Below are 24,051 nucleotides of genomic sequence, written 5' to 3'. Positions count from 1 at the left end.
TTTTCCTCCTCCCTTTTTTCACTGCTAAACTGTAAATATCAAGTACCTTTTATTTTATTTTGTTATTTTTGTTATTATTGTTATTATATTGTTGTTCTCGTCATTTTTTTTTTTTTTCTCTAGTAGACCGGCGCAGCAGCTGCCGGACTGTTTATCCTCAGTCGCCAGTCTGTAAATACAATTTCATTTCATTTCAGTCCCCGGTTCAGGAGGGGAAAAACAGAACAAAATGTTTCATTTTTATTGTCTCTCCCTCCATTTCTCTCTTCACTGTATTCCCTTTTCTCCCATCAATGTTGTCATAACTTTTATTTATTGTATTGTTTTTTTTGGGAGGGGCGGGGGGATCGTTTCTTTTCCATCAGGGTGGCAAAATTGTGGGATGTTTTATGTTTGTTTTTTAATTCAGAATTTTAGTCCAGCAATGTCACATGCAAAACAATTTCACATCCAAGATACTGTACTCAAATCCAGATGTTGGTGTGTGTTTTCCAATCATTGGCTGTGTATGTGTGGGGATGCACATGCTAGCCAACAGGTGGAAATCCAGGTTTCCATTTAACTTCAATGTGAAGGGAATGTTACAAGCGTCTGGATCTATGGGGAGGGAGCACGGATCACCCTGTGTGTTTGTTTGAGAGTGTGTGTGTGTGTGTGTGTGTGTGTGTGTGTGGAGGAGGAAAGGGGAAATAATGAATCTGTCCATTGTCATGTATCATCTCCTGTGTCCGACCGTCTTCTGTTTCCTCTCACCATGTGTAGTATGAGTGTAACGGGTCCCACTTGTTAGGAGAGCATGTTTGCTTCACAGATCCTGGGGGAGTTTCTCGAGCACAGCTGCAGGGAATGTATGTGTGTCTGTGTGTGTGCGCTGGCAGAACGTGGACATAATTCTCCTGACTCTCCTCAATGAAGAGCTGACTATATGTGCTATTTTAATGTTTTTGGTTTTTCCATCTTCCGATCTGTCACACTTTTTTTTTTCTTCATTTGATGTGACCCTGCTCTTTTATCGCCCTTGTCTGAGGGTTACATGTCATTGTTGGGGAACAGAACGGTTGGATAAAGGAAATGATAAAGAGAGAGGGATGGAGGGAGAGAGTCAGTTTTTGTTTGTTGGTATAAATAATTAAACTCATTAATAAAGTGATGAAACTGTGCCTGTCTCACATTCATGTCTTAATTGTACTTAAATTAGTCATGTTTACATAATCGCAGGGGGGGAGAAAGTCACAATGACATTGGAACTGCATGTTTATTGATTGTTTGCTCTGTAAACAAAGAAGATGACAAGTTATTTGAAGTACACCTTACCAATGCACCTTAAAGTCTCTTCAGATTACCAACCCACGAATGCAGATGACTGCCTTACAGCTGCAGGTTCGAGGTTATTTCAATGATCATTTGCATTGTAAAAATGCACCAATGAACACAATTTAGCTGGTGCAATAAGGAGCCTTGAGGTTCCCTCTTATTGTTTAGGAGGCCTCGTACGAAGACAATCTCCTATATCAACAAATTCTAACTACAAGGCCGGAAAAAGCAAATATTTTTATCCTCTTACGCTTCACTCAATAAATTTGGTTTCTTCAATAACAGGGAAACAAAGGTAAAATAAATGTAAATGTAGTCTTATTTAATCTGCGGCATTTGACTTTTTTGTCATTGCACATTTACTTTGAATGAAATAATCTGAGAAGCTAAGAGTCACCTAAAAAACAATGGAAGGTTTCCTGATTTAATACTTTGAGTGGTGATACTTAAAAACACAATGTTTTCAATGTCAGGCGAGATGATCCACTATGATTTTCAGTGTTAAAAATAAGTTAATCAAAGTATGAACTGAGGGGAATTATTCCACATTTAAAGGCAAGACAAGAGTGGCTAAACCTGATTAACTTATATTTATAATAAATTATTAATATCAGTAGAATTAATCTTTCATGAATTTGACAACATTCAGACCATAAAAGATGTTCCTAATAACACTTCTTATCAGGGACATTCGCCTATTACCGTTCATTCCACATTCCGTTCATTAACAGAACTTATCCCCACAGAGAAAAATAAAATCTAATATTCCTCTTTCTATCTTGGTGATAGCCACTGTTCAGGGTATTACACAGCTGGGTCATAATGGTGTGTTTATAGAAATGTGTAGGGTTGGCTTAGGCTGTGGTGTCGGGGCCCCAGCGATGTCTTTTCATGGCGCCCTGAACTCCTGGTTACGCCCCTGCTTACATTGTTTCTAGGCATCTTTTCAATGATACATTTACATATCTTTCTCCTAGAAATGCTTTTAAGAAGCCAAATGCACTGAATACAAAGCAGAACACATTGAATGATCTTTAGTGTTGAATTTTGAATTTACGGAAAAAACTAACTATTCAAGCGTCAGTCATAGAGTTGACTTTGGCTTTGAATGAAACCTTTTTCATGGATGGATTCATGAAAAGAAGCTGTAGTTTTGCTCTGCAGTGAAGTCGGGAGGATCAGTGGACTCCAGAAAAGACTAGTTGGAGCATGACGAAATCAGAACAGTTGTCATGGGAACCATGCTATTGCAAATGTTTTTGACCTTGACTGAGGAAACTGTGGACCTCCACAGTTAGATGGAGGGTTCATGGATAATGATCATGCTGTTATTCATACTTTTTTTTGTGGTGTATTTAATGAATCTATCAAGATATCTGATCATCACGTTGAAACCAGGTCTCATTTAGCCCCATGACTATAAGGACCACCAGCACCCTTCATCCACAAAGGAAAATATTTTCATGCCCGCTTAATAAGGATCAACAAGGGATCTCGCACAGTGGCCTCATTAAGTCAATGCAGTGAAATAATGGATGCACTGTACTGTGCTATTGTACTAAGCTAAGGGCACATGTCCAATACCTTTTTGCGACATGAATCATAAGTAACATTTTTTATGCAGCTACTCTTTTCCTAACTGATACAGATCTATAAATGATCTTTAAATAAAACCATTTCCAACTATATTGAAGAATTTGTAATAGTAAAACCTTTCAAAATTACACCAAGCATTGTTTTCTGCATTATATGTTCTTAAACCACTAACTCCCCCCCTACATTACTTCTTCATTGTACTGTCCCCGTCGTTCTTTGTTTTGTTTTATGTTTTTGTCAAAGCGTCTTTGAGTTTTTAGAAAAGCGCTACATAAAACTAATGTATTATTATTATTATTATTATTAGTAAAGGTTTAATATTGGTGCATGCAAGAAAAAATAAAATCATTCTGTGGGAGATCGCTACCCGACAAGACAGCCCTCCTCTCCGGGGACCTGCGGCCTCTGAACCATCGCCTTCAATAAAAATCATGGCTGCAGTCGTCAACATGGTGATATGATATGTCAGGGTTGAATAATGTTATTCCACTGTGTGCCGACAGCACGGCTTCTGTGGAGCTGGAGTGGCCCTGGCTCCTCTGGCTCAATGCCCAGCTGGCCCTTTAATACCATTTGGAGTTGGGGTTAAGCAGTCTGGAGGAGCTGCTGATCTTCCCAATCAGCCAATGGGGGGCACATAGGGGCACTGTGTAATTCTGGGAAATGTGAAGTGGGCTAGTCTATACTTTTCCTGACCTCTGTAAATAACACTTGATGCACCTGCCCGCACTCACTCTGTGGAGTGTCAATCTGATAAGTGTATAGCTATATAGTGTATATTTAGTAAACCCCTGTGGATATTCGAGTGCACCCAAAGTCATTTGAGACAGTTATAGATGTCAGTGTATTAAAAAAAAAGAAAAACAAACAAACAACGCATAATTAAGGACTGCTGCAAAAAAAATCTGATTGTGGTCAATTTCCCCGGTAAACAATGTGTCTCATCAGGAAATGCGGGTTAATTTTGCTTAAAATACATTCTTAATTTGTAAGTATAAGCCTTATGTCATGCATACCATATTCACATTTCATTCTGCTGCAGGTAATCAAACGTATCAAGACCACATACAGATTGTTATTGTCCCATCATTACCAAAGGTGTAAGTTCTGCATTATGTTACATTAATGCTCAATATTGGATAAGCTTTGGTAAACTAGGCAACATGACAAGCTTGTTTGACTCCAATTTTGTGTATATAAGAATTAGTTGCAGCTAATAACACAAACAGCTGGTTGGTTTTAACGTCTCACGTGATAAGATTTCAAGGACAAATCATTTAATGTACAGTACTCAAAGTCGTATTTGTATTTGTTTGGTTGCCTATTGTCTAAGCAGGTTATTCATTGCTCCTGCCTCTGTTAGATCTTCTTTCTCATCAATTTATACAAAGTAACTTGTTTCAAAAATTCAAATTCTAAGCAGAGAAGGGGAAAGCTCTTGGAAGTGTGGCTGCTCTGGGCTCCAGATTATTAATAAGTATATCATGTTTGACTGTTTTTAAAAGTATGCATTTTGATTTTGTACCTGCAAGAGGGCTGAGTTTATTTGAACAATTCAATCTAGTTTATTTATTGTAATCTCTAATGCATCCTGTCAAGTGACATATTGAGTGTGCCATATTTACAAGGTAACTTGAAATGTCAGTTAAATGTGAGTACAACAGTAAAATAAGACAGTGTTACCCTCTTAGATGCAGTAAAGATAATAATCATTTCTGATTGACCTGCTGCAGCCCTCGCGCGCTCTTGGATTACAAACTTCCCTGTTGTTATGTGAAATCGAACCTTATTGGTGAATGGAGTGATCGTAACAGCCAATCAGATCGCGCCTTCTAACATGTAGAAAAACTGAAGTTGTTGTCCTATTTCCTCGACGGGAAATGTCTGAGGACGGTGAGTTATACTGAATTAATTTTAATTATTTTGTATGAACGATACTTTTTTGGTGACATAATGCGCGCTGGTATGTGTGTACGGAGGATTTCAACGGGGGGAGACAGCTAATGTTAACTTTAAGTCCGTCGCCGCCATTATACCACCGAAGAAGCATATCCCGCCCTCCTTCTTCGGTCGTTTCTTCTTCTTCTCCTTAATACTAAAAAGTAGATCACTGGTCCAGCTTGTAAAAGGAGGTTTAGTCGCTAGCAAGTTGCCCGTCATCTTTGAATGATTCACCGGTTATTACATTAGCTTTCAGAGTTAGCAGGATAAATTGCTTGACACCACGCTGGTGCAACGTTAGCCGCGTTGCTAGACAGACGGCCATCGTTGCACGTTAGCAACAGAGTACTGGTTAAAGATAATACAGCTGCCTAGCTCACTGCTAACCGCTAGCTTCGGCTAGTGTTAGCTGTGTGTTTCTGCTTTTGTCAGACCCAAAGTTAAACAGTCCAAGGGGCTAAACACGAGTTATACGGTATATTATCGTCCTTGTGACATCAAGAGTCCGCATTAAACTGACATTGTCCCTACTGTTAACCCAAAAAAGTACTGACTAATGTAAGGATATCCACTATTATGAAAGGCATGTTGTGATATTCATTTTACTGAAGTGTTTGTCTAATTCAAGTGGGAGGATTGTGATATAGATTTATAAAAAAAACAACCAATCATGCAGTGACTGGTTAAGGCAGATGCAGGCCACCTCACATCTGATCCTTTAAAGTTACTGAGACTGAGCTGTTGCACAAAACAGGTGATATTTGTCATTTGCAGCATGTCAGTATAAGTTTCTGTTGTTGAAAAGGATACAAACCAGACATTCATCTCAACAGGGGGAAGTGGGAGTGGGTCACTAATAGTTTGCATATTACATTTGTAGCAAACGATCAATAAAGCTTATTACTAGTGATCATTTAACTCCATTGTTGTCCATTACATGTTGAAAAGCCACATTGCTGAACTTGGAAACATTCTGTATTTTAGAAGAGTTAAAGTAACTAGTTTTTTTTTTTTTGCGAGTCAATAACACATAAATCACTTCTTCACAAAATCTACATCACAGCAAATAAGAGAATCTAAGAAAGCATTGTATCAATACTGTAAAAAACGTATTGTGTCTGAAATTGTTGAGTGAAATTATGACAAAAGAATAGGAAACCAAACACATTGAAAATGTGATTAAGAAAGGTGTAAATACTAACACCAATGCTTTATAGGATAACAAGTATGATAATCTAGTAAAAATAACCAGATTACGATACAGCCGGAGGGTCGACTGTTCAAGTCTGGTAGAGGACTAAGAGTGGAACTTGGTCTGGTAGCTGGAGAGGTGACAGTTCACTTCCTGGGCACTGCTGAGGTGCCCTTGAACAGAGCACTGATCCCCCTACTACTTGATTGCTCTTTTGTGCGCATGACATCTCTCCATTGGTGCATGTGTGTGTAGCATGACTCCACATACAACAGAGGGAAAAATAGAAATTTCCCTTGGGAATAAATAGTACTTATTTTTACTCAGGTTTGAATAACGTTTGCTTCAATATACAGTTCCTCCTAGCTGTTCCTTGCCCTAATTTGTTAGGGCAAGGAAGATACCTTAAAAAACAACAACTTCTCATATATGACCAATCATGATAGAGTTGCATCTTAAATGAAAACAATTATATCTGGGGTTGAGGGTCACAGTTAGACTTGGGAAATTGGAAATCAGTGAGCGAAAGACTAATAGCAACTTTTCAAGGGCTGCATCAACAATACCTAAGCTATAGATTAGTTTCTTTAAGTAGCTCTGTCCTCTCTTTTATTAATGAACTATAATCAATTAGGAGTTGTGTCACGTTGATGCCTTTGAGGTATTGATGTGTTTCTTTCAGCAGCCTTTTTCTGACTGCTTCTCTTGAAAAATGCCTTAACTAAGCTCAGCCATCAATACGTCTTGTACATTCATGTTGATACCGCAACGGTATAATGTTCTTGTCCCAGTCTGTGATTTCACCTTTGCGTTTCAGCATTGCGGAAGCATGGCACAGCAGGAGTCCCACATACACACACAGTCAGATGTGCACAAACACAGCACTGGTTCTCTCTCTCTCCCCCCCACCCTCTGGCTCTGCTGGTACTGCCTCACCTCTGAAAGGCCTCTGTTACAACCTTCGAAGGCGGTACAGAGGGGGATCACGTAGCCGCCACCCCCGGTGCCTCTGTGACATTCAGATTGAAGGCGAAACATTACAGGGACGTAAATATGGCGCCTTGAAACAGCAGTCTGAATAGGGTTGTACTGCACTGTAATGTTGGATTGGTATTCAGTGATTTATAAGGAATGTATTTAGAATTTTTAGTAACGTTCAGAGGCACCATGAGCCAGACCTCACTTGCAGTGGGTCCAGTACAGCACAAGCACATCTAATTGATGTTGAAGCTAACCGTTGACTTGGCGCACAAAATGAAAGAGAATGTGAGAGACTTGGCAGTGTCTCCACCTGAGCAGCACTCCACATGGTCAAAATAACAATTAGCACAGACTCAGTGCATGGTGAGTCATCTTGGCAGACCCAAAGTTAGCCTCATGGCACTTGTGTTCAAGCTGTTGCCTTGATAATATATGCAGGCCCATCTTTTCATCAGGAGAGGGCAATGTTCACAATCTAAACTCAAATGTAATGCACTGCTAGTTAGGCATCTGCAAAAGGCTCACGTTGTGATATAACTTTCATATTCAAAGCATGCTGAGATTGTGCACTGTTTCACCTTTATCCAAATCAGTTTTGCATTGCTGCGTTTCTAATGAAATGTTTTTCATTTCGTATCCCCTGGCAGCCATGGAGAGTTCTTCGGTGTACATGTGCTTCCCCTGCTACCAGGAGTTTAACACACTGGAGGAGGTACTTGAGCACCAGTTGACGTGCACTGCTGAGGATGAACAGCCAGACACATTGGGAGCCACCCCCATCACCGTTCCAGTGCTACAGACTGAGGTAAATACTAGTTAACAAGACCCCATTTTAACATGTTTTGTGCACAGGTGTTTTGAGTGCAGGATCTCAAGTTAAGCTGTGCCATGTTCACGCTGTGACCATGTGGCCATGTAGCAGAATGATCCCATGAAAGCCTCTGAATCATATCATGAGATTGACTTTGAAGTTATAAGCACAACTTTAGTCATAAATTGACAGTGTACAGCTACTCATCATAGTAATAGTGACCTTGATCAGAGCACTTAACATTGAGTTGTTTGTTATGATTTATTGACTCACTTCAAGGCATTGCTGTGTATTCAGACCTAAATTAGGTGTGAGCTGATGTCCTATTTTTATCTAGCCTTCCCTCATTGGTTTTAATGGGCTAGACAAGATAATAGTAACACCTGTCAGTATACTGCAGTACAATATAACAGCGTCACAAACTGCAGCCTTCAAAACGACCATGCTGTTGATCAACACCACAGTGTCGAGAACACTCTAACCTTCATGAAGGTTTGAGATTTAGCTAGGTGTCCCCCCATTAAAAACTAGCAGGTTTTTTATTTTTTACTTACAAATCCTTATTTTTTGTCATTGTTGATTGACATGGCTCTTATTCTGTTTTAACCTTTATTTAACAAATTAAAGACAAACTTGAGCAGACAGCAAAGTAAATATATTGCTACTGGCTATGACAACTGTCTCTGGCTAATAAAGAGTAAACACCTTATCAGTTGAGATGTATAAACATTAAAACAACAATTATAAGCAAATATGTGTTGTAATAGTGCTAAATCAGCCTTTAACCCCCGCCCCCCCAGAAAGAAAACGATATGGAAGACTTGACATGATCTGTAATCCATGCTTTAACAACAACTTGTGCACATGATACTGGTAAATGTACTTTTAACAAATGTCAGTTACTAACTCATTGCATTCGTACATCTGTCAGACCTCCTCATAAATTGGCAATATCTGTGCAGAAAGGCTACCAATTATTCAAAGGATTTTTTTCAGGTACTTAAGCTCTACCTTGATCTGCTTTCTGTGTAGCGTAATGGCAAAATAACACATTAGCACTTTGGTTTATATCAGAGTAATGAGTCACTAGTGGAGCAAATAGGTGTAATGAGTGAAAATGTGGTCGATCTAAAAATGGCTTCATTATGGAGTGTTGGACTTTAAAGTCAGTTTTTATAATGTCGGGCCAGAGACTGAACATGAGACAGTGTGTGTTTTTGCATTTGCATAATCTCTGATCTGGCATATATCAAGCATATCAGAGTTATTAGAGCTCTGTCCTGAATGTGTTGATGCATACAAGATGATCATATGAGTGCAATAGCAGCAAGGGTAAATAAATACAAACCTTCATGTTCTATGCACACAGGTTCATGTGACTTTATTTGTACCTGTAGGTAGATTTGTTTCCAGCCAGCAAGATCGACATCCATTTTGACAAACCGATTACAAAACAGATGTTAGAATAAACAACACATTAGAGGAAAGGAGAACAATTAAAACGAGTAAAACATGACAAGAACTTAAAAAATTATAAAAGTACTCAAGTTCCACCAATCAGGACATAAGGAAGAGAGAAGTCTCAACTGATAATGTTCAATTAAAAACAAAAATAGATAATCTCTTCAGGCAGGGTAAAAATCAGTTTTGACCATAAATGAATAAATAAAAGTACATGTGCAAATATATAGCTTTGTTCTGCACCTTGGGACTAAATGCCTCCACCCAGAGGAAAGAAGGTGACTAGGGCTGTGCAAAGGGCGGGAATCATCATTTCAAATTGAGGTAGCTATCTGCTGCAACTGTCTCGTTTGCAGGGACAGAGCTGTGACTCACCAATCAGACGACTGGCGCATTTAACAATCTGATCTCTCTATAATTTCTCTCTGCAGTGCAGTTAAAGAGAAGGGATTGCTAGAAAGAAGTAAATAAGGCAACATGCCGTATAAGTGTCTGGATTTATGTTCAAGAGAAGAGAAGAGAGAAAAATATTTAAAATCTTTCCCTTTTTAGTCTTTTTCTCTCTGTGTACTAAATGTATTCTCTGGTATGTAAATTCAGCTGTTTTTCTATTGATTTCTATACTAGTGAAATTCAGAGGTCTGAAGATTTCTGTATTTTCTTTGCATTATGTGTCCTGTTAGGAAAATCTATTCTTTTGGGATGAATTTCAACAATAAGCTGAACTCTATTGATTTTGAGGTCTAGGAAGACACAATTTGAATAACAAAGTTAGAAAGTTGTATAATAGGCTGAGTTATTGTGTTTAACTTTGAAATATTTAGCTGAGTTTTTCTTTTAGCCTTCCCATGACAGCTTCAGAGACCCTCGGGGTTAAAAGCAGTCTTTGGCCCTCATTTAGCAGCAGGGCACGGCTGTCTGAGCTTGTGCCCAGACTTCCATCGTTACAGTCTTCAACACACGTCCATAAAGCCCAGCGATACTCATGACAGACAAATTGCATCCTGAGTTGCCAGCGGGGAGAGGAGCATGAGAAATGCATCAGTCAGTGCCGTACTTTCTCTTGATGGATGGCTCATCGGCCTCCTTATAGATGAAACAGCTGGAGAAACACTATAAAACTTGGGTACCTTATGGCCTTCTGGCTTTCACTTTGCCATAAGCCTGTTCATTGCAAACATTTTCGCTTCATTAGATAGATTAGCATAACTTCTGTATATTTGATTTGACTTTGCAATAAAACACGGGCTGTTTATGTCTACATAAAGCTCTTGAACATTTTCTTCTAGTTCTGTCTGATGTGCAGGTGGAATGCAGAGAACAGTAATAGGAAAGGACAATTTGATAACAGGTAGTGCTTAAGGGCAACTTGTTTCTGTTCTCTTGTGTCTGCAAATGAGAGGATCAAACTCGAAAGTAGATTGTTACAGCAATTTCCTCACTATACTTTCCTCTTAATGAGTCCTATTCAGCTTCTCCACTGATTTTGTTGGTAGGGCACCTTGCTTTTAACAAACATATGCTCCCCTTCTCCCCATTCCCAATGTGAACTTAGTGTGACTCGTCTGCCTCATCAACATAATAACATAGAAGCTCTCGAAAAATAGTGGAGTAATTTGGTATTCAAATTCCCAAAGGCTGTTGTCTGAAAGCTTAAATGAATTTTCTTAGTTTTAAAGTAGTATCTGATAGTAGAATAATTGTTTTATCATCTCAACTGTGGGGTCAATGGTTGTTGAGCTAGCAGTTCGTTTATTCTTATTTGTTGACTTGAAGTCTATCAATTTAATTGAGTCTCATGACTCTTGCTAGCAGCTTGCTACTTGGGTTGGGTCAGTGATTCCCAAAGTGGGGCACCGGACCCCTAGGGTGGGCCTCGAGTTATGAAAGAGGGGGCCCAGCATGGCTTAACAAAAACCATGCACACTGTTTTATAAACAGTGCTAGCAAAGCATGTGAACTTAAAATAAATGTAAGGCTGAAAATGAATCTACACCAGACGTCACACATTTGGAAGTTTTATGTCACAGTATCACTCTGTTTTTTTTCTCCAGTTTGTTGTCAGACACTGAATTGCTGTTCCCTACTTTTTAAAGCAAATGTTTCAGATAAATTCAAAAAATATAAACAAAAGAGTGTGACTGATGACTGACGTTTTCTGACCGCAGGAACTTTTTCAAAGATCTAGAAACTGGTGGAACGCTCCCCCTTTTTTATTGATTCTGCACCACAGGAACTGTGAACTATTTTAGTTCCTAGAACCCCGTTTAGAGGAACCATTTTAGCTCCACAGTAGGTGCCATGGCGATGTGAATGCAGACAGAAAAAAAGTCCCCATGGTGTTCAGGTCTCAGGGAACTCTCTGGAGGATAGTTCCTCTTCAGAAAGTCCCCAGAACAGTTTGGTCGAAAAACACATATAGTGTGATTTGTGTATGTCAATCTAATTTATGTGTGTGGTGAGGGGTGAAAATATTTTTAACTGCCAAAATGGGGTCCAGCTGAAATGTTTGGGGCCCCATGGTTTGGAGGATTTATCAGGAATTGGCAAATATTCTTGTATTGGGCGTCCAAACCTGCTTATTTTGTAAACAGACACGATGAATTAAAAAGAACTAATGACAAAAAACATCTGAATCCTCCCAGTATGTATCACACTAAAATAAAAATGCCCCATATCGCATAGTCACTAAAGCAAATGTACTAAATGTACAAAGCATGTTGTCGAGCACATATGACAGACGCAATCCTCAGTGTGTGGCGTTAGTAGATCAGCTTGCACATTTATTTGAGGCTGATACAAAATGTATTCATGATCATGTAAACCTTTACTAAATCAGGCCCATTGTGTGTACTGGTGTTGTGACCAATGAAACTTTTACGTCCCTCCATTCTGAACCTTTTCATCCAGCTACTATACTCTGCTAGCAGCTTAAAGAGAACTTAAACATAAAATGTATTAAAGCATACATTCATGTTAATGTAATCACAATGCTTTTGAAATGAGACAGAGAGGGTGTCTTCAGAATCTCCATTACTGACAGCTTAAACAAACTCCCAAAGATCATAAGAGTAAGTGAGACCGACTGAACTGTTATGATTGAGGCTGTTTCAGACATCTTCTCCTCGACCTTGATCTCCTGTTTTTATCTTCCAGTTGGATTGAGGGAACAAAGGTAAAACCCCACAGAATGACCCTCTCAACCCTAGTGGGCCTTTGATAGTTATCAGCCAGACTGAGGCCTTATCTTTGTCTGTCTGGAGCTCTCAGAGGTAGTTTGGCTCTAAATGCATGCTGCTCTAATTGACCTCAGTACCCCAACACTTAATTTTCATCCCTCGTCTGCCAGAAGGAATAAAACAAATTAAAAATACTGCAGGATGAACTACCTACTCTATTTGGCTTTGATTAGTGTTAAGATTAGTATTTTTTTCATCATTGTCAACAGAACGAATTAAACTAACTGTTTTCTTCTTTTATATTCTCTATTGTCTTTGCAGCAACAGTTGATAGATATATCAAGGACAGTTGCAGTCCCACAGATTCAAGTCCACGAAGCTCAATCCTCTGAGCAGTCTGTTAGTAATGTACTCCAGCAGGCTGCAGATAGTGCAAAAGTGACATCAGACAAGCCCAGAATCCTCTATCAATGTGGGGACTGTGATGAACTCTTCAAGTCCTTGGACCTGTGGCAGCAACACCGTAAAGAAGAGACGTGTCTGCAGTCTGGGAGCAAGTCAAAACCTGATTCACAACCTGAGCCAGAGCCTATTGCATCTCAGAGCACAGATTCAACTTTAAATCCAGAAGATTCTTCTCTCCTGCAGAGTGAAACAAGTCCAGGTCTTCAACCAGAACCAGTGGATCCGCCAATTGAAGAGGAAGAGTGTCAGCAAGTTCCAGAAACTGCGGCTCACTCAGATCAGTGCTCTGATCCTCCTGTTTCTGAGGTGGCCGCTTCAACCTCTAATCCAGAGGAGTCGTCTCCCAAGAGGAGGGGGGCAAACAAAAAGCCAAAGCCTGAACCTGTGCTCCTGTGTGTAGACTGTGGCTCGTGCTTTGGCCTGGTGTCTGAACTAGTGGCCCACCGTAAGACCCAACACGGCTTTGAGGAAGCTCTTCACCGCTGCTCTGTGTGTGGAGAGAGTTTCCTAAACACCACCCTTTTTCTCTATCACCGCAAGCAACACAGGCAGAAAGGTGAGGAAAAGGTGGTAGTGGTTCCTGAAGAGGTAACAGAGGAAGTTTGTCCCCAGAGCAATGGGACCAATGAGCAGGAACAGGACGCCACTCCCAGCAGTGTTACTGTCACCTCTAGTTTCCCAAAGCCTGAGTTGTTCATGTGCACCCAGTGTGGGGATAGCTTTAGCGATGACGGAGGGCTGGTCTCCCATCGGAAGCAGAAGCATAACCTGACGGGGCCACTACACACTTGTCTCCAGTGTGGAGAGAGCTTTATGAACACCACCCACTATCTGTACCATCGTCGGCTGCATGGCCTCACAACGGGGGCAGAGGTGGGGGATGCTGAAACTGGTGATGACACAGCCATTGCTAGTTCCCAAGATACCCAAAAGCGGCTGCTTTCCCCTTCTGCCTCTGCTAGTGAATCAGGTTCACCCCTCCCTAAGAGAAGCAAGCCAACTTTCAGGATCCTGAGTGGTGTGAATGCACTCAAAGGTAAGTTAAAATATGAGTCTTGAAGCTCATATAGGATTAATAAGGCACAGTGTTTTGGTCTTTTATTACCGGTAGCTGTTTTTTTTTTCTGTTGTAAGGAAACAAAAGTTCAGGGACCAAAGAAGAATTAGAAGGCAACACTGCAGCAGACTCAGACAACACCAATCATCCTCCACCTGCCAAGCTGCTGCAGGACTGGGCTCGCACACCACTACCCCACGTTTGCCCCTACTGTGGCAAAACCTTCACCCGGCGTGTCTTCCTCCGCACTCATGTCTTCAGCCACACGGGAGAGAAACTCTTTACATGCAAGGTGCCAGTCAGAATTTAATCAACTTGTGTCCTCTCTTGAGTTTGAAGGATAATCTCCTTTGATGTAAATGTCATTTATGTCATGTAGCTGACATTTACGAGATGATGTAATTCTTTTGAAGTGGGTTAGGTTTGAGGCAGGCACAATTTGAACCTGTAGCCTCATTATATTTGACACATTTTTAAGTGTATATGCAAAATGGAAATACTGTGAGCATAAAGCTATACACCACGTTACATATCCTGATTATTGTTGTCATGTAGGTGTGCACGAAGTCCTTCACTAACTCCCAGAGCCTGCTACGCCACAGCATGAGCCACACCGGAAACAGGCCCTACAGCTGTGATGTTTGTGGCAAAAACTTCTCCCAGGCAGCCACCTTGAAGAGACACCAACGCATTCACACGTCAACACAGCCCAGGCGCAAGCGTGGACGCAAACCGGTACAGACCATTACATTTTTTTTTTTTTTTTCATGATTCTCAAATTGAAGGCCACAAAAAAATGCATCTTAACATCTCAGATGTAGCCAGTTATTTTGTTAGTCATTTTCAAGTTTTTTAATGTAGTCTATCCTATTTTGACTCCTAAACCTTAGATTACTTCTGCAGAATAGAATATTTGAGGTTAATAGCTAGATTTGAACTCCTTTTAATTGACAATAAGTGTTGTGTCTCTCAAAGCAGGTGTGTACTTTGGACAATGAGGGAGCTGCTCATCTCTTCGCTTGTCCTCACTGCCCATCAAGATTTAACACGGAGGATCAGCTGAACCATCACAAGTAATGACACAACAATAACACTTTACTTAATAGTTGTGTAGCTTTGCTTACTTGCACAAGTGTAAGTGGAGTTGACTAACACCCATCTAACAAATATCCTGCACAACAACTACTAACAAGTAATTATATCCAACCTTGTTTACTGAGTAAATATATCACAATTTTGGTTCCAAACAGAGCCTGATACATGATTCAGCTAAATGTCTCCCGCTCAAGGAGATGCAGTATCTGAACTATGTCCGACTACAGAGAAAGACCTTTAAGCTGTGTAGCAAATGTGCTGACATAGATGTCTGAGTTCCATTGAGCCTCTGACACTTATGATTGACAGACATGGGGCAAGGAAATTAAGATGATAACAATAACCCTGCACAGGAGTGAGCCTGTTCCTGTCCTCCCTGGCTGAGCAAAGGGGAGCGGATATACTGTGTTTATTTGTATTTTATTGGCCTTGGCTTAAGCACATTGGATGTCAAATAAAACCGCCTCAGTAAGGTTAAAGCACTGACTTTAGGCTATTCTGTGTTTAAATGTCTGCTTTTTTTGTACCAGCCGGATATTGATCCACATATCCATGTGCACATTGTACAATTAAATCGTTAAGCTGGCATTTGCCCGTTAGTGTATTGTAAATCCAATCTTCAGCAGACCTCAAAGCAGAAAAAGTCAGACACAGTCTGAACCCCCAAAATGTTACACTGTTCAAATACTTTAAGACTTGACAAAACCAGCTGTTCCTGAGACTAGAGATGACCTAATCTGATACCAAGATCAGACGGTGGTTCAATACTCAATCTAATAGATGGACCGGCTATCCATAACAGTTTGGCCAATTTGGGGCCAATCTATTAATTTTAGTACTATGTTTATGCCTACGTGCATGAACAGTCAGCAGCTCACTAAACTGCTACTTAGCTCTAAGTAAGAAGGGAGGAGATTAAGTTAGAACTCTCTGGATGTATTGTATCATGTTTGCTATGCTAACATGTTTTACAGCTACTTGCAGTTTCTGTGAACCAAGTGTTTTGAAGGACTGTGGTATCACTGCAAATATAACACAAATAAATCTTGAGGCCCTGCACACTGAAGTACAAATCACAATCACACATAAGCATATGTACTTGGTATGGGCTGATATTGAAAGCAATAGTATATCAGTCAGTAATAGCAGTACTCTCTGTATATCTTCAACTTCAAGTTTATTTGTCCCTTAAGGGCGATTGGTTTTGCGGCAAGGCAGAACAAGACAGTAAAAAGACAAAAGTACATTCTAAAAGCCAACACGGTAAAAATGCAAAAGTCACTGAATATAGCAGCCTTCGAGAAACAACTGAGATCATTAACTGAGGCTCTTAGCTGCTTTCATTAAAATAAAGTGCAGAGTCAACATGAAATATAAACAGCTCACTGTTAAATATGCATCACTGGTAATAAGATCTGAAAATGCAAGAGAGGTAAAGTCCGATTAATGCATCTCTACAGGAAACCAGTGGACGACTGTCTAGTCTGTCACACTTGTTTGGGCCTGAGTACGAACCGATGGGGTGCGAGGACCCTATTGAAACTGAAGAGTTGAGCTTTTATCCAAAGAGTGTCCTAAAAAATATTTGACAGCCTCAAATTGATTGTTTTTCCCCAAAATGGTTAAAACCTTAACATGTGCATATTGGGGGAAATAAAACTAAGGCAGCCATTGTTTATGGTGCAGGGTGAGTCCACTAGAGGGTGCTAGGGAGAGAAATGCTGTGTGAACTCTGTAGTTGTTAACCTTACCAAGTGCGTTCCATGCCTTTCTTGCACAACTAATGCTGCTTTGGATGGTGGAAAACTCTGCTCTCTGACAAAAAGTGAACGGGCAGAATATAGAAAGGTCGAATAAAAGAGCTGTTACATACTTGCCACATCCTCTGATAGTTTTTTTCTTCTTTTTTTTTGTCAGTGAAATTGGTGAATGATTGCTGTAGGAACGTTAAGAGAATTTTAAGAGGTACAAAATTATACAAAAACAATTATCAGATGGGTTTCCCACCCTTACTTTAAGTCAAGATTTACCAACAAGTTTTTTTTCAGAGCTTTCAATATGCGTTTCAGTCTTCACTGGTCGATTGAGTTTGCTCATACATCTCTGCTAAGGCATACTTGGGATAGGATTATTTGGGTATATTAAGACTGAACTTTCAGCTCAACAAAGATTGTCGGTTTCCTCTTTTTGTTGAGGAATACTGTGTATATGCATACTGTGTCATCTCTGCATATTAAAGAACATCTGGCTGGGGAGTGGAGGTGACCCTGACAGATGTTTTAATCCCCGTGACTGCTTCAGGGTCAGCTGTCCACAAATCATTGATTTCTCTTGTCCATTTAACAGGGAGGAGAAACATCCTGGCCTCTTGTGAAGGCCTTCAGAGGGCCTTGCACATCACCTCTAACCCTCTGCTTTTCTTTCAGTGACTGGGGTTGTTAGGTTATTTTTCTTCTAACTTTGACTGTGGCAGTCTGATATGATATCTGGAATATAATACATGTACTTTTGTAGGGATACAACATTTAGTGAATCATCATGTCATAAGCTGTGTTTTGTCTGATTATGAGTAGCTTCCAAAAGAGCAAGTACTGTACATTTTCTATACAGTGAAAGCTGGGCTGATGCAGCATTAGGTGAAACATCCTAACACTTCTCTCCTCCCCTAAGGCTATATCCAGAGTAATGTTAAGCAATGGATAAATATAGTCTTTCATGTCCTGACTCTGACTCCTCCTAGTTCACTGCTGTGCTTTTATCTCCAGTGGTTATACACTCAGCTAATACCCCTTGTTTAACCTAAAGCACAGCTAAGCACATACTTGCTGGTAATCCTCCTACGAGTCACCTATAGGGTCGCAGATTCAAACCAAACCATGACTATACCTTACAACCCTATTTACTTGTTATAACTCTTTGTATTGGAACTTATACATAATTGTTTAATTTTATTGTTTGTATAGAGTTGCCTATACCTATGACTCATATTAGCCCTCTTTGTTTATCTAGTAATACTTTTTTAAAAAAAAAGAAGGTTGAATTAAAAACCTTATTATCAATAGTATGAAAATTTAGAACATTTGTGTAAAATGTGTGTTTTTGTGTTTTTAAACAGACTCCTGCACACTAGCCATCCATTCCCTTGCCCTGAATGTGGAGAGGCCTTTAAACGCAGGAAAGACCTGGACCTGCACTCACTTACTCATCAAGGTGGGAGTTCAAGGCTCAGTCTGACATTTTTATTCAGCCCTGTATCTGTACGAATTACAGGAGAAACCTAAAGCAAAACATTTAGAAACAGAAGCCATATGGACTTTAGTGTTTTGCTGTATCCTTAAGCATATTTTCTATATATAGCTGTCGATGTCACACTTTTATCAAGTAGCAATGTGTCAATCTCTGATAACAGCCAGGAAGATCAACAATGAGATCAAAGGAGGTTAACATATCAGGAAATCAGATGCAAGCCCCTGTGCCTGCTTGTAATGGAAACCAATTATATATGATGTCCTTATCAGTACAGCATGCAGCGAATTACTATTGATTAATGCAAACACAACCATAAATGTCCCCATCGGCTCGCCTGGGTGGCCTATCTTGTTTATTTACAGACATACATCCCTGTTATATGTGTATTGTCCCTCCAATGCATTAGGTCAATGACTTTCCATTGATTTGCGTCCCTTGTAGAACGTAGGAGGAAGGTGGAGGTAAATTAATTTGGGGGAGTTGGAACGTTAACCTCGTTAGTTAAGCTTGAAGAGTCAGCGTGCAGCAGGGGTCAGAGGTATGTGGCTCTTTGAGAGATATGACTGGAGGAATTGATCCATTGATCAGTCCAGGGCCATTGGCTGAGATTGTCCTTTATTAAAGGTTTAATTAGAGGGTCTCAACTGGGAGCAGCATGGATCGCCCCCACTGGGACAAACAGTGCAGATGGTTAGCAGATTGCAAGATGTTGGCGTGACGACCAATAGACTTTCTGATGAACCATCAGTGTCAGCTATTTCTCTGCCAGGTCTCCAAGAGCAACCCAGTGAGAGTGGGGTTTGCTTTGCCAAAATACAATCAGGGCCCCATCTTATTAAAGCTGAAGTGATTAGATGATAGATTGATCAGCCATGTGAACGGACTCTACAAACAATTGATCAATTACACACTTTAAGATATTTGCTTGTTAATCTGTTTTTTCTGTGTTATATAAAAATATGTCATATTTAGCTCAATTATTTTTTTTTTTCAAACACTTTTCAGATTTTACATTGAACTCTGAGAAATTGTGATATGTGATTCATTATTTTTGATGGTGTCTCACAATCTATTAGTAAACGCACAGTTTAATGTGTGCTGCTTGAGGACACTTAAATCAAGTTATAACACAATGAAGTTTGATGATGTCATGGGACTTCATAGATACTCATCCAATCAACATACTTCAGTTATATATTATATACTTTTTGAAAGTTGTGTTTTTTAATGTTAAGTTTTAGTTGATATGAAACATTCAGCAAAACATATGAACACAAAAAAAGTGACATGGGTCATAATTGACGTTTGAATATTGTGACATGGATTTTATTGATAATTTGATACATTCACAAAGTATGAAGAACATCGAGAGATGTTTTAAGAATTCTTATTTAGTCCGACAAACAATCCCAACCTATTAAAAAAAGGCTTTTTTTCATAGCACACATCTTGACTTGTCACAGGAAGAAAGAGCCAGGGTGTTATTAATAACATTTAGAATGGCTCAGTGCTTTTCAAGTGTTTCAGTTATCCATGACAGTAGGGTGTTGACCCTGAAGCTGAAGCAGCTGCAATTCAACCATAATCAATTTCATTATCCACACCTGTTCTTCCCACTGTGACATGTCAGAGGTCTTCCATTGAGAATGTGTCCTGTATAATCATTAATTAAAACACATGCTTAATCCTTATTTATTTCATATTTATTTGTGTATGGAGCACATTAACTGTTGCCACACACTACCACATTTGTAGCCGAAGCTAATGTGTTGTGGCTATCCCTAGATGGGCTTTAAAATACATACAACAACAGATACTCAAAAAAACAGTAGAAAAACAAGCACAAAAATCAAAGACAGAACAATATAAACAGGATATAAACTATCACTATCATATCACTGTTTGTCATCATCATCAGAACGTAAACATTGTGGCAAACGTTATCAGTGTTGAACTGTGTCACAAGCAAACAGATATCAGTTAATAAGCTAAGATCTGCCATCAGATAATATTGCAGTCACTGCTTTAAGTGGGAACACACAATGTTGCTTATCGGACTAAAACTCTTGACTCTGTCCTATTGCAGACAAGCAGCCAGCGACGTGTCTTCACTGTTCATCCCAGTTTGTGAACCAGTCTGTGCTGGAGATCCACATGCAGCGTTGCCCCACCACAGAGGAGGACAAGAATACTGGTCGTGGACGGGGTCAGGGACGGGGACGATGTACTGGACAGGTTGGGAGCACTGACAGTTAAATAAAATGCCAATGCAATGATAAACCTCAATAGATATATGAATCATGATCCAGCAGTGTTACAGCCCTGGCCGTATTGTGTTTATTTTCTATGGGTGGAGTATGCCTGTGTTTGTGTGTGAGAGTGAGACCTCTGTATGTGTGTGAGGATCTTCGATGCTGCTCCACAGGTGGAGCTCTGTGATTGGCTGCAGCACCTGTGTAACCCCATGTTACTGAGACAATATGGGAAATGATTTATTACTTTATTATCTGACTTTTTTTGGATAGTTTTTATCCAGATAGAAAGGACATGAGAGGTTGGTTTAATGTAGGCGGAATTTCAACAAATGTCTCCAGTCAGTATTGACATGTAACATCATGTCTCTAATAGACCCCAAACACATCAACCAAAAAATCATTTTATTAATTGTTACCCTCTCTCTATTTCCATTACCTTCACTTTCTGGTTTTTCATCCGCCTTTCTCCGTCTTTTCCATTTCCACTCTCTCCATTTCTTCCTCAGATTGAGTGTGACCTATGTGGCCACCGCTGCATGACCCAGGAGGGCCTCGACCTCCATCGTTTATCCCACACAGGTCAGACCCCTCTGAAATGTCCTGTGAGTCCTTGCCGCCGTCGGTTTACCTCCAACAGTACCCTGGAGGAGCATGTGCTGGCCCACTTCCATGGAAAACTCGGCAAGTCCAAAAACCGACCCCGCTTCCGCTGTCAAATTTGCCACAAGGAATTTGCCTACAATTCCACCTTCAGTGTTCACATGAGGACACATACTGATGAGAGACCCTTTGAGGTAAGAAATATTGGTGGTATTATGTGTTGGCTTCAAAAAAAGGTATTTCTCTTAGCCTTCTGACTCATATTTTGTCCTTTTCATACAAGGCTTTCAACCTGTATTTCATATTGAAATCCAGTACTGCCTCACCCCTCATGGTCACACTCGTACATAGATTCGGCCATGTCACCAGATCCGGACCATGGCCATTTGTGCAGTGTGTGTCCTACGGGTGTTCCCTCCCTCCCTCCCCGTGTACCTGTGATTAATGGCAGGGCTGAGTTAGGGCCTGTCAGCTCCCCTCTGTGCCTGTTACTATTCTGGGACTCTCTCCCTCTCTCTCTGCTGCTCTGGTGATGAGGCAGGACATCAACTATAGACCCATCGCAGCACGTCTGACTGTACAATTGATTTAATGTTTGTGGCTCTGCTTTGAGTCATATCTACCAGGCATGCAGAGGTACAAGGAGAATTGGTCCTCATCCACACAGGCAGTTATTGGGACAAACATAAATTAGAATTACATTCTGTGCATGTCTGAAAGAAAACTTCTCTGAGTGTATAAAGAGCAAACTCAACAGGAAAGGTAATTTTATTACAGTACATCTCATAGAGAAACATGAACAGCCAAACTGTCAGCAGGGATTATACTTTCAGTCTCAGTGTCCCTAGTAGGACTCAACACAGCCATTCTTTTGTAGTGCTTCATGTTTCATCAAGTATCGTGTAGACTTCAATGTCTGCACTAAGATGGTAGGAGACGGGGTGTCAATACCAGCACTGGCATTACCTTCTTCCACAACATGGAATCTCATTACCATACATATGTTTTGTTGTAGCGTACACATGAGGCAACACTGATTGCTAAGCCTTGATTTGTGACTGAAGACGGCTCAGAGTTAATCCCAGCGGTCTTCTTCTTCTTTCTCTCTGACAGTAAGAGCAAAGCCATTGGTCTCACATGCTCACTGACTAAAACGCACAGCCTCCTTCTCATGTTGGAGCAAAACTGTTTCTGTGATAACTATATGAAATTGTTGAGTTAATTGATAAGGCTTGTGAAAATCTGATCAGCAATTTAATCAATAATGAATCATTTATATTCACATTGTGATATTTCTATTATTTTGATTGTATTGTATCTGTCTTTCTCACCTCTGACCTTCCTATACTGTTCTCTCTTCTTCCTCTGTCCCTACCAGAAGTGCTCCATCTGCTTAAAATCTGTAGAGATGTCTGAGAAAATGAACTGCTTCCAGTTTGTACATTAGCACTATATTGATCAAAGCTTTACTGTTGTCGTGTCATCTTACCTTTTCTATATTTTCTCCACATCCACTATTTCCTATCCCCTTTCTCCTATCCCACCACTAGTGTGCCACCTGTGGAAAGCGCTTTCGCCAGCTGCCTCACCTGCAAGACCATGAGCGCATCCACAGCGGCTTGCGTCCTTTCTGCTGCTGGATTTGCGGCAAGAGTTTCAGCGTGGCTGCGCGGCTCACCGAGCATGCCCGCACCCACAGTGGAGAGAAGCCCTACCCCTGTTCCCACTGCCCTGCTGCTTTCCGCTCTCGTTCCAACCTGGACAAACACATCCGGCTACACGGAGACCTGCCTCTCGAGGAGGCGGCACAGGCGGCACAAGCAGCTGAGGCTGCGCAGGTCCAGAAGGTGCTGGAGGGGGCCAAAGTGCTGTCTTCTCTGGCCACCACGGGAGAAATGGATCCTGGCACAGTGCAGACCATCTATGTACTGCAGGGCGGCGAAGGAGGCACTGAGACGGTGATGATCCCCTCTGATCAACTCAGTGGCATCGAGGGCGCCTCGCAGGTAGTCTTCCTGCCCTCCTCTGTCCTGGGAGCTCAGGGAATAACTGTTCCCACCATCACCATGGATGGAAATGAAATCACCATGGTGGAGACGAGCCAGTCACCTCAGCATGCCATTGAGTTCATAGTGGAGGAGACTGTATGAAGGCAAATTTAAAACTACCAAGGAAAGAACAATACAGTACTCACGGAATGAAAGATAGCTGAGAAAATATAGACTGTTGATTGAGTGAAGTTTGATAATTGAAGGATGTGCTTTAATTACCATTAAATGTATATAGTTTGATAGATAAGTCCCAGTATGTGTAGAATTAAATTGACTTGAGCAGAAAAACCTAATGAAAAGCATTGTTGATATAGTGAAAAATATTGAATTAAAGGTTGATACACAAATGAAACACTCCAGAGTGCAGAATGTTCCTTAAATTGGTCTTTCAATTGGTTTGAAAAAAAGGCTCAACTGAATACAGACCAGCATTTACAGCCTCAATTTATTAGAGGAGCACCAGTGGTGGCCCATGAAATGTCTTCTTATTTCTTTATAATAAAACGCTTCAGCTTTCACACTTGTGAGCGTCCATCACTTTATAAGGTGGATGACGTGAGGCCATTGCCCCCATCACATCAGATGGGATGGACTTTATTGCTTCTGCTGTAAATTGCCACTTGTGCCGTTTGACAAATAATGTAAAATGTTCTGCTGAGAAATAGACAGACCCACTCAGCACGAGTCACTGTGCTTATCAAAGCGCTTTGTTTCTCTGTGTCTTATGCACAGTTGTGTTAATGGGGGACAGAATGATGGAGAGTCGTCAGCATAGATCACCCCTAATCTTCCAGTAATTTGTAA

The 24,051-nt window shown here is 40.5% G+C and overlaps 1 protein-coding gene across 2 annotated transcripts; it reads left to right on the top strand.

Annotated features, from left to right (window-relative positions):
* Positions 1–4,707: 4,707 nt before the first annotated feature.
* On the top strand, positions 4,708–23,765 carry znf574 (zinc finger protein 574). Of its 2 annotated transcripts, none has more exons than XM_061050308.1 (10): positions 4,708–4,803; positions 7,672–7,829; positions 12,797–13,976; positions 14,075–14,289; positions 14,553–14,732; positions 14,976–15,070; positions 18,208–18,302; positions 20,428–20,576; positions 21,103–21,390; positions 22,747–23,765. In XM_061050308.1, exons 1-10 carry the CDS (start codon positions 4,791–4,793, stop codon positions 23,344–23,346), a joined length of 2,973 nt encoding a protein of 990 aa, XP_060906291.1. In that variant the 5' UTR covers positions 4,708–4,790; the 3' UTR covers positions 23,347–23,765. The 2 variants fall into 2 exon arrangements, with proteins under 2 accessions (XP_060906291.1, XP_060906289.1); XM_061050306.1 differs by having other exon boundaries at positions 14,973–15,070.
* The last annotated feature ends 286 nt before the right edge of the window (positions 23,766–24,051 follow it).

This window comes from Labrus mixtus, chromosome 11 (assembly GCF_963584025.1).
Source record: "Labrus mixtus chromosome 11, fLabMix1.1, whole genome shotgun sequence".
Taxonomy (NCBI): domain Eukaryota; kingdom Metazoa; phylum Chordata; class Actinopteri; order Labriformes; family Labridae; genus Labrus; species Labrus mixtus.
Note: the sequence above shows the minus strand (reverse complement) of the source record. Positions and strands in the feature narration are given on the sequence as shown.